Consider the following 14,834-nt stretch of genomic DNA (forward strand, 5'->3'; position numbering starts at 1 on the left):
GAGACAGGCTGGAGAGGGCCTACCTGGGGGCTGATCCCAGTTCGCAGAGTCCGTTCCTGGGATGATGGTCGGGCACAGGCGAGTTTTAAGACAGAGTTCTATAGATTTCAGACCAGCATTATACGACAGGGCTGCCTGCAGTAGCAGGGGACCTGGGAGGTCCTGGGCCGCCCTATGCCCATTGCACAAAGCCATCTCTGCATGGCACACTTGCGCCCTTTCGCATATGTAAATCCCTTCCCCTCTGTCCATCTTCAGCCCCCTTCTCCCTCCTTCCTGTCCCCACCTCCCAAGTGGCAGAGTTCAGATCTAGCCCCAAAGAGGCTGCAGGTGCAGCTCCACGGGGCTCCATCCAATTTCGGCTCCCAGGGGCAGGTCCTGGGTCATGTCCCTGGTCTGTCCAGCTCCATTCACCCCACAGGCACTATGGAAATACAGTCACTGCACTCGGCGGCCTGCCCTGGGCTAAAAGAGCTGAGCCAGTTTCACTCAGCTGATCTGATGTAAAACCCTAATGGAGACACACTTAAAAGGCTGTCTAAGGGCTTCATGCTGGTGCCCAGCCCTGCAACAGGGACACAGACGCCAATGAGTCTTCAGCTCTTCTTCCACCTCGGAGTCAGAGCTCGGCCTGGGATATTTGGTCAGTGGCTTTCCCCCACTGTGTCCAGCACCCTTCCGGAGACTCCAGGGGAGGGAAGCTCCGTGGGAAGATCTGCCAATCCGACGACTCTCACGCTGCGTCTCCTCTCGAACAGCTCTCGCTCTAATTCACTCATGCCACTTCCCAGTGGCAGCAAGCCCCCCCTGAGAGCAGGTGATTCCGTTAGCTAATGACTGATTTAGGAGAGCAAAGAGCCCATTCACTCGCTGGTGTTGCCTGATTTCTCGGAGCCGAGCGGGGAAGCGAAGCCCTCGCTGCTTCCCATGGAAAGCGCCTGGCACCCGTTCAGCTCCTTGGAACAACGAAGTGTAAGGAGCCTCTCTGTGCCGTTCTTGGATGCCGTTTTGGCCCAACTTGTCGATGTTGTCAGCCTCCAAGCAGTTGCTAAGAGCAAAGCACTAATTAATTAGAGACCGTAACGAGCTAGGAGTGACACACACACCAATCTGAAAGAGCGGGACAGGGGATTGGAATCGAGAAGCAAAGAAAATACCCACAGCCTCTCTGTGTGTGACCCCGTCTGTCTGCCACGCACATGCCTACGTTCTGTCACACACACGTGCGTGGCAGACAGACGGTGGTACACAGACAGACATACACAGGGGTACCTGTTCTAACGCACACGTGCAGCAACACACTGGGGTACCTGTTCCAATACGCACAGCTTGGCCCACAGATGGGTTCCAGCTGCAAAGGGAGCACTGACCCCCAAATCCCTCTGAGTCTGGGGACTTGAGAGCTGAGGACTGCGGCTGGCTGCCCCGGGCACGCTGCAGGGCAGGCAGGAGTGGAAGCTATCTCCTCTCTGTCTCTCTGGCAGTGCACCTGGCATCTCTTTTCAGGTGTGCCGGTGATCGTCATTTCCCGGGTACCTAGGGTGAGTGATGTGCGGCGAAGTGGGGCAGCTGGTGGGTGGCTGAGAGCCGCTGCTGTGAATTGGAGGAAGAGAGCTCATGAACCCGAGCAGTTCTTCCCGGGAGCCAGGGAATACGTGATCACAAGAGACACATGGTGCAAAACTGTTGACGCACACACTGCACTCTTGTGATCTCGCCACGCACACAAACACACCCACACATCCATGCTCCGCCACCCGTCATGTATTGGGGTGAATTTACGTCTTGGCCCGGCTGCAGCGGCCGGCACGGGGAGCTCTGAGCCGGTAGGCAAACCCCCTTTCTAGGTCAGAGCAGGATCCTGGCCCTGAGGTGCTGGAGCCAAGCAGCGCCTCGCTGACTGTCGCCCGGCGGGGCTCTCCGTTTGTTTTTCTGGCCTTGGGGGCAAGGGAATCTGAGTTGCTTTGGAAAGGTTTTTGCTGATCAGTTAGTCCCCAAGTGCTGCCTTTCTCCAGCGCCATTTCCCCACAGATCCCAAGTGCTCTCCGAACACTGGTGAGTTAGCGGCAGGGAGGCGTTATGAGACCCAGCGTCTAGGCCCATCCTGGTGCCTTTGCGTAACGCAGGTGCCTCCAGCAGCCCACCTGCGCCCGAGGGTGGAGTCCATTGAATAACACCAGGGTCCGACCACACCACCACCCGCAGCCTTTCCCGCAGGGCAGGGGTGGGTCCTGAGCGGGTGCGAATCAACCTCACCACAAGAGCTCTCACCCAAGGGGACCCGCTCTTCCGTAATGGGCGGCCACATGGAGACTGGCTTCAGCTCTCCTGCATGGCGAGGGGGCTGCTCTGAATAGGTCCCAGCCAGCTCTTGCACGACCCAGTCGCTGCTACAGCGAGGCCAGGCACGTACCTCCTGTCCCCTGCTCTGCCCCAAGGGCAGACTTAACCCTTTTGCCTCCACTGGGCAGTAATGCAAACTACAGGAGGGAAACTGAGGCACGCATAGGCATCATAAAAATGTTACAGAAATTACCACTTCATCTGCAGGCTCCAGCTGCTGATCCAGAGCCCATTGGGATCAAAGGAAAGCGACCCCTTTGGGTCAAGCTCCAGGACTGCTTTTGCCCAAGGAAGTGTTGCTCTCTTGTTGTGCAGCTGCTCTGCTGGCTGTCGCCCCCTAGGGATTGGAAATAGGAGCTGGAAATGGCAGGCGGAGCGGTTCAAGCTCACCCCCTGGCTGCGCCATCCGCTGTCCTAATCCAGCACAGTCTGGACAAGCCAGCGTGGACGGAGAGCTAGTCTCGGCCCAGCTGCCTGGCTGGGCAAAGTGACACTTCCGGCCGTGGCTGATGAAGCCTGAGCCCATCTGCACTGCTGCTGGCGTTGCTGGACGTCTGAAGTCAGCGCAGTGAGACCAGCTATTACAGCGCTATGGGCCGGGGCCTGCGGCCAGTGGTGCCGGCTTTGCAGCTGCAAACTCCATGGATTTCCTTGGAGTTCCTCCCGATTCCCACCTGTGTGAGTGAGAGTCAAACAAGGCCCTGGGGTTGATTGAGACAGCCTGGGTGTCAATATAGCCGTTGGTTCCCAGAGAAAAACCCTTCTTCAGAGCGACTGCAATGTGGCACTGGGCTGAGAGTCAGGCTTGCTAAATTCAGGACTCCTGGACGCCATTCCCCGCTCTGTCACTGACGCCCGGAGAGACTGAGGGCAGCCGCTTCCCTGCTCCCTGCCTCAGTTTCCCCAACTGTCGGGTGAGGATAGAAACACTGACCTACCTCCTGGGCCGGTTGGGAGGCTTAACGCATTGGTGTCCATAAAGGCCTTTGAGACCTGTGTGCAGAAGGAGCTGGGAAGGCGCAAGCTAGCCTTGTCAGTGCTGTTATCAATGCTCATTAATGTCCCACCTTAAAGGACCGGCCTGGAGGTGGCTTTTTAATTTGCTCGGTGTAGTCTGGCTGACAGCAGCCTGGCTGGCTGGACCGTTCCCAGTCTGACGGCCGCTAGCTGTGGGCAAATGCCGTAAGTACAGTTGGTTTGAGCAGCCAGCGCTTATCCAGGTGGCTGCAGGCTACTAGCTGGAGGCTAGAGATGGCCCCATGGTTCAGGGGTGTTTGGAAGTGGGCTCACGGCTCTCCGGAGAACAGGGTGATGTCTCCGGTGCTCCCTGCTCTCCCGTGGCCCGCCGGCAACAGGGCCGAGCTAGAGGCACAGGTGAGTTATCTGGTGTCCCTGCTGGACCTGCGGCACGGGGATGCTAAGGGTGTGAGAGAGGCCGAGGGCAGCCCGCAGAGCAGGGCTCTGGCGGGAGAGTCGGCTGCGCTCTGGGCGGGATGGTGCTCTGGGAAAGGGCCAGCTGGTCGGGTGGTGCGCGCCAGGGCGCTCCTGGGACATCAGCCAGGCTGCTCCGCTTTACGCCCGCTGAGACTCTGGCCCTGGGATTGCCGTGGCCTGGGGCAAAGCCCTGGCTCCTTGGAAGTGCCTGGCAAAAGGCATGTTGATTTCACCAGGGCTTCACGGGAGGCCCGTTGTCTCTGCCCCTGCTTGCCCCGCGGCCCACCCTGAGTTCCCAGAGCCCACTCCCCCAGCCAGGAGGCAGCTGATGGGCGCACTGTGCCTGCCAGCAGGGGACGCAGGTCTGCCCGTCCATTTCTGTGGCTTTCTTGTTGCCTGTTTGTTTGCCCCGTGCAGGTATTCCCTGACGGCTGCGTGGCACGGGACTGGCAGAGCTAGGTTGCCACAGGCCTCAGCAGATCGGGGGGCGGGAGGAGGACTGGAAAGACGGGGGGCTGCTGGTCAGCCGTGAGAACCATCCCCAGCGCTGGGGGCGGGGAGACCGGGGTTGGCGGGGGTGCCCGGGCCCTCACTGTCTTGCCTTGCCCCACCAGGTGCACTGTGGGCGGCTGAGCGAGTCGGACGAGCAGAACCTGCGGGCGCTGGAGAAGCATGTGAGTAACGCCGGGGCTCCCTGGCCTGCGCCTCCCCCAGCACCTGGCGGTGCCCCCGCTGGATGGGGCTACAAGCCATCTCTGTCAGCCAGGGTGCCCAGGAGCTCAGTCACACTCCTGCCCAGGGCCCCCGCTGCCCAGCTCCCTGGGGCAGCCTGCCTCAGCGTCAGCCAAAGGGGACTCCTATGTTGGCGCTCAGTCCTTACCCTAGGTGCCAGAGGGGGAATGGCCTGGCGGCTTGCCCTGGGGGAGGCTGTAGGGGGTGATGGCAGGTTGGGGGATAAAGAGACTCAGTGACCCTTCCCCCATAGTGTGCAGGGGAACTGTGTGTGTGAACGCGTGTGCAGGGGATCCGTGTGTGTGTGTGTGCGGGGGATTGTGTGTGTGCTTCTACAGGGGATCTGTGTGTGTGCGCGTGTGTGACGAAGCGAGACTGTTCTTAACGGTTCCTCTGAATCGTGTGGGGGTGCCTCAGTTTCCCCTGTGCAGTTCTTAAGTATCTAGGTGGTGGGATAAGGGGGTATGATCATTGCAGAGTCCTAGAGGGCAGGTGTGTGCAGGGGTCTGGACACAGAGAATGGCCGACACCCTGTTTCCTGGCAACTGATGGCCTGGGCCCTTCCCCCCTGCAAGGTGAGAGCTAAAGGGTTGGAAAACAAAGGAATCAGGTGACCTCCTGGCCTGGGAAAGGGACAAAGCCCAGAGGAGGGGGGGCTGGAGGGAGTTTCAGTTTGGGGCTGGCTGGGACATGGAGTGAAGGGCAGATGTGGTTGTCTGGCTCACTGCCCCCCAAAATGGACCCAGCTGAGGGTCCTGTTCTCTGCACCTGCAAGCTCTGTTTCAGACCATGTTCCTGTCGTCTAATAAACCTCTATTTTACTGGCTGGCTGAGAGTCCTGTCTGACTGCAAAGTTGGGGGGCAGGACCCTCTGGCTTCCCCAGGAGCCCCACCTGGGTGGACTGGCTGTGGGAAGCGCACGGAGGGGCAGAGGATGCTGAATGCTCCGAGGTCAGACCCAGGAAGGTGGAAGCCGTGTGACCTGTGTGTCCTGCAGACAGGCTGCTCACAGACAGGAGACTTCCCCAGAGTCCTGCCTGGCGTCGTAGGGAGCAGGTCCAGAGCATCGCCCGGGGACTCCGTGACAGCGTGCGGGTGTGTGCAGGGGATCTCTGTGTGTGTGCACATCTGCCGGGGATCTGTGTGCGTGTGCAGGGGATCTGTGTGTGTCTGTGTGTGGGCGCAGGGGATCTGTGTGTGTGTAGGAGATCTCCACATGTGTGTAGGGGAGGTGTGTTCTGGGTGTGCAAGGGATTTCTATGAGCAGGTGTGCGAAGGGGATCTGCATTGGTGGGAGTGGGGACCTGCTGGGGTAGGATCGGTGCATACACACATTAGCTGGTGTCTGTCTGCAGGAGGGGGCCTCCCTTTCCATTTGCTACCCCTGGGTTAGAAGGCCTCCCTTTGCTGTGACCAGAATGAGTGTCATCCGCGGTGGGAATGAGAAATAGCCAAGCCATGGCGGGGTGCCGCTGGGGTTGGCCTGGAAATTTCACCCGCTAGACGCTAGACGGCTTGGCAGGGAGCTCTTCGCTCCTTCCTCTGCCTGATAGTGGTGCTGCCCCCTGCTGGTCACAGCAGCAAAGCCAGGTCCAGAGTGAGCATGATTGGCCCCCCCCATTCTGAACCATTTGTCAGTGATGGAGAACCCCCATGACGACTTACCAAGGGGCGCGGTGGACTCTCCATCCCTGGCCATGTTTAAATCAAGACGGGATGATTCTCTAGGTCTGCTCTGGGAATTATTGGGGGCGGTTCTCTGGCCTGTCTTAGGCAAGATCCCACAGGTCCCTTCTGGCTCTGGAATCTAGGAGCCCTGGGGGCGTCCAGCTCCCTGGCTCAGCGCCCATCTCCGCGGTGAAGGCTTGACTCGGAGTTTGCTCCTGTGGCTCTCCCAGGCGCTAGCGTGGCAGGCGGACGAGGCCTGGCTGCGTCTCACAGAGCCCTGTTCCCCAGCCGCACTGCCAGCCACCCCAACCTGTCGGGGTTCGCCTCACGCCAGGAAAGGGACCCAGCTGCCCGGGACATATGAATTGACATGCAAAGGGGAAGCCTGGAGCCGCAGGGTTTTCTGAGTCACTGAGTGGACCAGACAGACGGCAGCTGGGGAATGGCCAGGAGCCAGTTATTGCGCCCACCTGCTGACGTCACAGTGACGAGACGGGCCTGATCCAAAACGCGCTGACGTCAGTGGGACCTTTGCCCCTGATTTTGTTAGGCTAATACTATCCTGCTGCACTAGCCCAGACGGGCTCTGCCGAGTGAGTCTCCAACCCTACCTGGCCTCTGCCGAAACTTCCCTGTAGCATGGCTCACCGCTGGGAAGGGAGGGGACGCTGCCTCGGGAATAGAAAAGGGGAGCCACTAGAAGCTCCTACGTGGTTTCACCACTTCAGTGCAGAACGAGGAGCAACGCCTGCCCTGGGATGGATAAGCTGCAAATTTGTCGAAGGCTTTAGAACCCGCAGGACAGAAGGTCCCGTGTATATGGAAGATATATTCTTTATAACAGTCTCTTGCCCTTCTCTACGCCCTCCTAGCACTTCAGCGGCATCGGGTCAGTAAGTTAGTAGAGGCCCCAGCTGCGATCGGGTCAGCTCGTGCTAGGTTTTGCACAGACAGAGTGAGAGATGGGCCCTGCCCCATGCAGCTTGCAGCTTAAAACACACACGGGCACCAAAGAGTGAGAGGAAGGAGACATTAGTGTCCCCGAAAGCACAGAGAGATGAAGGGCCGGGGATTTTTAAAGCCTCCCTTCTGCTGACCAGGCCGGTTTTTGATCTTTTCCCCAATTATTTCTGACGAAACCTGAAAACCAAAACAATTTTTGTTTTCCTGCCCCCTTCCCCTCTATTGTCAGTGTCAAAAGGGACAAAGGGGAAGGAAGTGAGGGGGGGGACCGGAAAATGGGCTGAGAACAAACAACGGTGAAATTAACATGGTCACACACGTTCTGGAATAAAGGACAAAGGGCTCTTTTTGGAGCCTGCAGAGCTAAACTGATGGTGAAGTTTTATGAAGAAAGCTGGAGCCCTTTGCAGCCGGCTTGGCTGCGGGCAGTGACTGCCCTCCAGCCGGGTGGCACGGGCATGGGCACTGGGAGTGGCATGGGCTGAGCTCGGCCCCTGCGCAGTTCCTAGTGGCCGCGGTGGGTGGCGACACGGCGTGTAGGGAGACACCAGGTTTCTCCAGCCTTCTTTCTGACGGAGGTTTCCCCACGATCGAGGAGCCGGGGCCGAGCACCAGAGAAAAGCCAGCTCTCGGCAAGACTTCCCCAGAGTGGGACTCTGAACGCCGCACATCACCAGCTGTTTGCCCGCCGTGCCGCGGCCAGCTCTCGGGCTAGTGGGAGAAAAGCAGCTCCATTCGTTCAGGAGCCAAAGCCCCAGCCAATCCCCGGGGAACCAGGATAATAGGAAAATCAATACGGTCTTGTCCGGGCAATTAAAGCCGCTGAGTGAGTGCTGGAGAGACCCGGCAAGATTCAGTACACACCGTGTGCAGCGCAGGACTGAACAGAGCTAGCCGGAACGGGGAGTTTGGCTAGATCTGGTGTCTCTGTGCACTGCTGCCCTCTGCTGCATCGACAGGGAACTGCTCCGTTACATGTCATCTGAGCCCTCCCCTCAATCTTTAATGCACTCTCCTCGGGGGCAGGGCAGTGAGCCGCTTTGTACAGAGGGGGAACTGAGGCACAGGGAGGCTAAGTGACTTGCCCAAGGTCCCACAGCGTGTCCATATCAGAGCAAGGAATAGAACCCACATTTCCTCCTCTGTTGGGCAAATCTCTGGGCCCCTGCTCCCCCTCTGCTAGAATGGGAATAATGAGCCTGCCTTTGTCTGTTTAGCTCGTGAGCTCTCCCGGGCAGGGCCCGTGCTGTATCAAGCTAGCTGCTGACAGCGCCCCAGTGTGTGTCTGTCTGCTGTTTTCTGCACCATCGGTTGGCTGAGAAGAGAAACTCAAAGGGCCGGTGCCTGTTTCTTCACTGGGCTCCTTTTTCCCAGCCGGCAAATTCCTCTGCAGTTCTGAGTACCCAGCTGCACCGTGAGAGTAGCTGTTCAGGGCCAGTCAGCGTTTCTTACCAGCTGATTCTTCTCCCCCAATCTTGCTCAATTCACCAGCCATCTCCAGCTTGTTTCCACGCTTATTACCATGATGCAAATTCCACCTCCACCGTTCCTCATGCCTAACCCAGGAGATCCCCTGCACCCCTGGGCACAACGGAGGCCTAACTCCTGTAACTATGTGCTTCCTATTGTAACTTCTTCCTACCCTCCACACTGCCGCATTGCCACAGCCAATCTTCAAGCATCTCCCTCCTGGTACTGACTTCCCGCAAGATGCGACTCCATACAGTGCGGCTCGCTGAGCCCTGGAGGATCATTTTAATCCTCGACTCAGTGTTGTTGCTGAGCATCGCAGGTCCTATTCCCGTGTACGGATGCCTCACAAGGCCACCGACCTCTGTGTAGCCGCCTCACCTGAGTCAAGAGCAACCTGTGAATTTGCCACTTGCTCAGAGGAAACGACCAGGGGTCAGACCGTCAGGGAGAAGACCAGTTCCAAGGATCCTGAACGACTCCTCATGATAAAACGCCTCGCCTTGGAGAAAACCAGAGAAACCGCCCAACGGGTAGAAAGCGCCACCCACAGGGCTATGTCACCGTATGAGGCACCAGCTGTCTCCCAGCCTGTGGAGGCGAATGCAGTCCGACACAAGACTGCAACCTGCAAAGCTCCTAAGTCCATAGGTGCCGACTCTATGGGTGCCCTGAGGCTGGAGCACCCATGGAAAAGAACCAGCGGGGGCTCAGCACCCACCGGCAGCCTGGCTGATCAGCTCTCCCCCTCCCACCCAGCGCCTGCTGCAGATCAGCTGTTCGGTGGCATGCCGGAGATGCTGGGGGCAGGGGAAGGAGTGAGGGTGAGGCGCACTCCAGGAAGGGGGCAGAAGGGGGCAGGAAGAGGTGGGGTAGGGTTGGGGCCTTTGGGGAAGTGGGGGAGTGGGGGCGGGGCCTGGGGCGGAGCAGGGGTTGAGCACCCCCGGGGGAAACGAGGAAGCCGGCGGCGATGCCTAAGTCTATCTCCTCGGTGCCTTTACCCTCCCACACACCACATTGCTACCCGTGCTACAGATGCGGTGGCCCTGGTGACAAGGCCGACGTTTAAATGTGCCCTGCCAAGAAATCAGTGCACAACCCAAAAGGACCCTTTGCTGAAGTCTGCAAGTCTGCCATCCATGTTGTTTCTGGAGTTCTCACAGATGAGGATGGTGGCAAACTGCATCCCCACAGGGACGGGCGATCACCCCCACCACTGCCAAAGGTGAGTCGAGGGCCAGGAGGCAGGAACGTTAGCGGATCCTGGTTCGCCCGCCTTGCACTATAATTGCCAACCAGTTCTACACCGTGCTACAGTCGAACCTCAGACTTATGGACACCTCAGGAACAGTGTCCCTTGCTCCTGGCTGGAGGAGTGTGTGTGTGGGGGTAAAAACAGCGTGTCCCACTCCAGGCCGGGGTATGGAGGAGGTGTGAAAGCGGTGCAGACCCCAGCCCTGCTCCTGCTCTGCTGACTCCGGCTGCCTTGAGCTGACAGGCCCAGTGTCTTGCTGTAAGTGGCTGCTGTGGGGGTGGGGTGAGGACAGGCAGCCCAGATGGGCCTACCTTTAAGATGCAATACAGCATGGTGCAGCATGCTGCTGCCTGATTGATTACTTCCAGTTCCACTTGGTCTCCAGTTGACCAGTCAGTCCCATAACTCTGGTGTTCATATCTTTGAAGTTCTGCTGTATTTGCCAGCTCCCAACCTCAGTTGCAGCCTCCTGACATCTATCCCGGAGGATATGGTGGATCTCCCCTCCCCATCAATGGCTAGTTTACAGCTGCTCTCGCGTGCAAAGGCTGTAATGTCCAAGGGAAAAGCTAAGAAGTCCAAAAGGGAGTTTCTATTTTAGGAGGGAATCATCAAAAGGATCTTCAGAGGATACGAGATCCCAGTAGCACAGGATCTGTCCTGCAAACTGAGGGTAGGCCACTACCAGGAATCATCTCTGGCTTTCCAGTAGTTTTCACCGATACCACAGGTGTTGCAAAATAGTTCCAAGCACGAGATCCAGCCAAAAAACAGTATGCTCCCTGTGCAACATAAAGTGCTAAACGTACCAATTGCACTGAGACAACCATTCCAGGAGCAGATTCTGAAACCATGCGGAGCAAGTATCATTGATTCGTCAGAACGGGTTTCTTTCTCCTGTCATTCCCGCCAGGAAGCCTCGTGGTGCTGTCTGCATGTGTGTGGACTTGAGAGAGCTAAACGCCAGCATTGTCGTGGATTGTCATGCTCTACCCAACATCAGTGGAACGCCGCTCACCTTGAAGGAGGCATGAGTCTTTATGACCCTTGATTTGTCACTCCATGAAGTTTGTTCCAATTACAGCCGATGCCATTTGGGTTAGCCTCTGCCGCGATTGTATTCCAGAGAATGACGCATGGCATTTTTGGAGAGAGAAGGGATGGTACTTACTTCCTAGATGACATTGAAAGATGAATCTGAACATGTCATCCTAAAAGGGGTTATAAAAAAACTTCAAAGACATGGACTTACCATCAGCAAGAAGAAATGTCAATTCCGTACTGACTCAGTGACGTATATAGGACATACACTCTCTCGGAACAGCATACAAACAAAACCAAACTCGGTGAAAGCCATTCGTGATGCACCAGAGCCTAAAAACAAGGACAAACGTTGGTCCTTCTCGGGATTGTGCGACTACTATTCAAAGTTTGTACTATACAACAATTTGCTGTGAAAGTAGTTCCTTTGCGCCATCTCCTGGAAAAGGATGTGAAGTTTGAATGGGATGAAGAGTGCAAGAGCAACTTTAGCAAGATAAATCATGCAATTTCCAGCAGTCTGGCTCTTAGAAGCAAACGATTGTCACAACAGATGCTTGTGAGTTCTTGGTACTGTCTTGACTTGGCTAAAAAATGGATGAGAAGTCACTACTGCATTCACCTCCAGAGCCCTGACTGATCCAGAAAAATCTTATTCTGTCATTGAGCAAGAAGCTCTGGCAGGTTTCTGGGCAGTAAGACATGTCAGAACCTACCTTTGGGGTCGGAGATTTAGCTGAATATCTGATCACAAACCTCTTTCAGCTTTACTCACCATGCAAGGTTCTGGTTGAACAACTCTTAAGAATTGCCAAATGAGCCACCTAACTAACGGACTCTGATTTCCAGACAGTGTGTTTTCCAGGAGCCAGTGACTCCACTGCAGATTGTTCCTCTCGCCTGCCCTTATCGTGAGGGTGCAATAGAGAAAGCAGATGAAGAGATTGCCATTGCACTAGTCTCTGCTACAACTCCAGGAGTGATCAGTCTCAGAGTGGGCAACAGCCATGAGAGAAGACAAGGTAGTTTAGGACCTAAAGAGTTACGTAGTCAATGGATGGACTTGTAAGATGATGACATCAGAACACTTGCAACCATATAGACACATATCATGTGAGCTGTCCTTTGTAAATGAATGGAAGTTGAGACTTGACCCATCTTCTTGTGCCTATACTTCTGAGAGAAGGAATGCTTCATTTGGCACTTGAAGGACATCTGGGGAGGAGTCAAACCGACAAGGGTGACAAGACTTCTGGTGGCCAATGTTGGACAATCAGGTTGAGGAAATAATCCAGGATTGCCTGGCTTGTGCTATGAGTGAGAAGTCACGGAGAATCTTCAACATCCCTCTCACACCAGTTAACTATCCCAACTGTCCATGGGAGAAACTGGCTCTCGACATAATGGGACCATTTGAAGATCAGCCTGGTACACAAAGGTTTCTCCTAGTCCTGGAAAACTATCATTCAACATGAACATGGCTGGAAGTTCTGTTCGCTGGAAAGGTGACCTCTGAAATAGTGAATAAGCTCATGTCCTCAGTTTTCACCCAAGAAGCGTTTCCCAAGGAGTTCGTAATGGACAGTGGAATGCAGTTGACTTCTGCTGATATGCTACACTAGGTCTGTAGCAATGGTATTGAGCACAAACTGGTTTCTTTATACCAGTGGTCCCCAGACTTTTCAGTGTCACACCCCCCTTACACCTGTCCACACGCACACACTCTGAGTTGGGAGCGGGGCCATGGCTCCCAAGGGGGGAGGGGGAAATGCAGACAGGGGTAAGGGGGCTGAGGCTGAGGCCGCAGCTGGGGGTGGGTCAGGGGGTGGGGCCAGGAATGGAGCTGCAGCCAGGGATGAAGGCTGGGGGCTGGGAGCGGGGCTGGGGCCAGGTGCGGAGCCAGGTGCAGAGTCGGGGTCGAGGCTGGGCACGGGGCTGGGCACCAGGGCTGCATCTAGGGGAAGGACCAGAGCAGAGCTGGGAGCGGAGCGGGGCTGGGTGGCACTCCCTTCTCACCCCCAGATGGGGCTGGCCCGGACCCCCCCACTAGGGAGGAACACCCCACAGTTTGGGGACCTCTGCTTTATATCATCCGAGAGCTAATGGTCTAGTCGAGGGAATGAACAGATTGGTGCAAGAAAGTTTGCAGCTTAGTTACAAGTGAGACCGTGAAAGGAAGCTTTGCATGCAATGTTGTTTGCTTCAGGGCCACCCCGCATGCAACAAAGGAGTATCACCCTTTCATCTATTAAGAGGATGCAAGATAAATTCACGACTTACTACCTGTCAAGGGCCTGCGTGTTCTCTTTTTTCAACCAAATCCTCCCTTGCAGCTAGTCGCGAAAGTGTTAAGAGCACACAGGAGAAATACAGGCAGTGCGGAGCTCAGAAGAACGGTGCTAAACCTCACAAATTTCAAACTGGAGATTTTGTTCGTGTGAAACTGCCATTCAGAGGCAGAAGAAGGGCGTTCAAGATGTGTGTGTCCTTTGCAGATAACAGAACCCCGAGCAGATTCGGATGGATTAATGGATGGAAAGAAATGGAACATTTCAAGGTTGTCGGCAGCTTCTCCGCCAGCAGCTGGAGAAGAGAATGCTAATTTCCACCCTGGACCAGAGAACCCCGATGACACCGATCGTGCTAATGGGCAATGTATAGCATTTGGGAATTGCTCCATTGCCCAGTCTTGGTCCTGCTTCTCCATGTACTAGGAGAAGTGTGAGACAAAGGAGACTGCCTGAAATGGGGGAGGGATAGCTCAGTGGTTTGAGCATTGGCCTGCTGACCCCAGGGTTGAGAGTTCAATCCTTGAGGGGGCCATTTATGGATCGGGGCAAAAATTGGGGATTGGTCCTGCTTTGAGCAGGGGGTTGGACTAGATGACCTCCTGAGGTCCCTTCCAACCCTGATATTCTATTATTCTAAGATTGGAAAACTTTGTTGCTGGACTCAATGGCAGTTTGAAGTCTGACAGTGGTTGTTCTGAAGGGGAAGGGTGTGTTGTATCTAGCTAGGAGCAGATCTCTACCCTGGTTTGTAAGTCAGTTTCTAGGTGGTTCCTGGAGCTTTGAGTCCAGGAGCGACAATTCCCAGGATGCACCAGCGGAGAGGAAAGGGAGGGCGGAGAAAGAGGAGAAGGAAGAATGTGAGCTCTGTGAAAGAGAGGGGAATAAACCTTGTCTTTTGTGGTTCTCTAGCTTTCTGAGACTTCCTCAAAGGGGTTCGGGGACAAAAGACCATATCTCACTCTGTGTGTGTGTGTGTTGTGTGTTGTGTGTACAGCTTCTAGCACAATAAGGGTCTGGCTTTTGTTGGGGATTCTAGGTGCTTCTTTAATATAAAAAATAATAACAGTGGATTTATTACAACAGCGATTTAAGGAAGGAGACGACTATCTTGTCTTATTATTTAAAAGGGACAAGAATAAAAACCTTTAAGGAAACTGTTTTCTCATACTGGGTTTAATTCTCAGCCCTAGTGGGGCAGATCTACCTGGCAAGGTGAATTCACTTCTCAGTATCTAATCTAATCTAAGCCACCGTAGTTCTAAAGTGCCTCTCACCTCGGTATCCAGACACACAGCATCTGTCAGCTCCCAGATCCCCAAAAGCTGGTTCACTTTCTGTTCCAGCCGCCTGGTTCTCCTCACTATGGTGGAGTCCATCCCTTCCTTGCTCCAGAATGTCCCCCAGGCTCTACCCCCTCCTCTTTCCATCACCCCCGGACTGAGACCCTGAAGTTCCCCCAGGAGCTGGTCCTAGGCTGGTGGTCTGGAATGAGGGTATGGCTGTATGCAGGCCACTTGGGCGTGTGAGTGGGAACTGGACCATGTCCAGGCAGGGGAAGGTTTACATGGGGTTTGAGGCTTGACGCTGTTTTCTCTCCCCATCCTCGTGGCTAGGAAAGAGAACAGCCTGACCCGAGC

General features: G+C 55.6%; 1 protein-coding gene across 2 annotated transcripts in view; it reads left to right on the plus strand.

Annotated features, from left to right (window-relative positions):
- Positions 1 to 14,834, plus strand: part of PDE2A (phosphodiesterase 2A) — a 361,885-nt gene that overhangs the window by 288,523 nt on the left and 58,528 nt on the right. For both annotated transcript variants that reach the window (XM_073333785.1, XM_073333795.1), the window contains one exon: positions 4,392 to 4,451. In XM_073333785.1, the coding sequence (XP_073189886.1) occupies positions 4,392 to 4,451 (60 nt within the window). The remainder of the gene's footprint in view (positions 1 to 4,391; positions 4,452 to 14,834) is intronic.

This window comes from Lepidochelys kempii, chromosome 1, assembly GCF_965140265.1.
Source record: "Lepidochelys kempii isolate rLepKem1 chromosome 1, rLepKem1.hap2, whole genome shotgun sequence".
Taxonomy (NCBI): Eukaryota; Metazoa; Chordata; order Testudines; family Cheloniidae; genus Lepidochelys; species Lepidochelys kempii.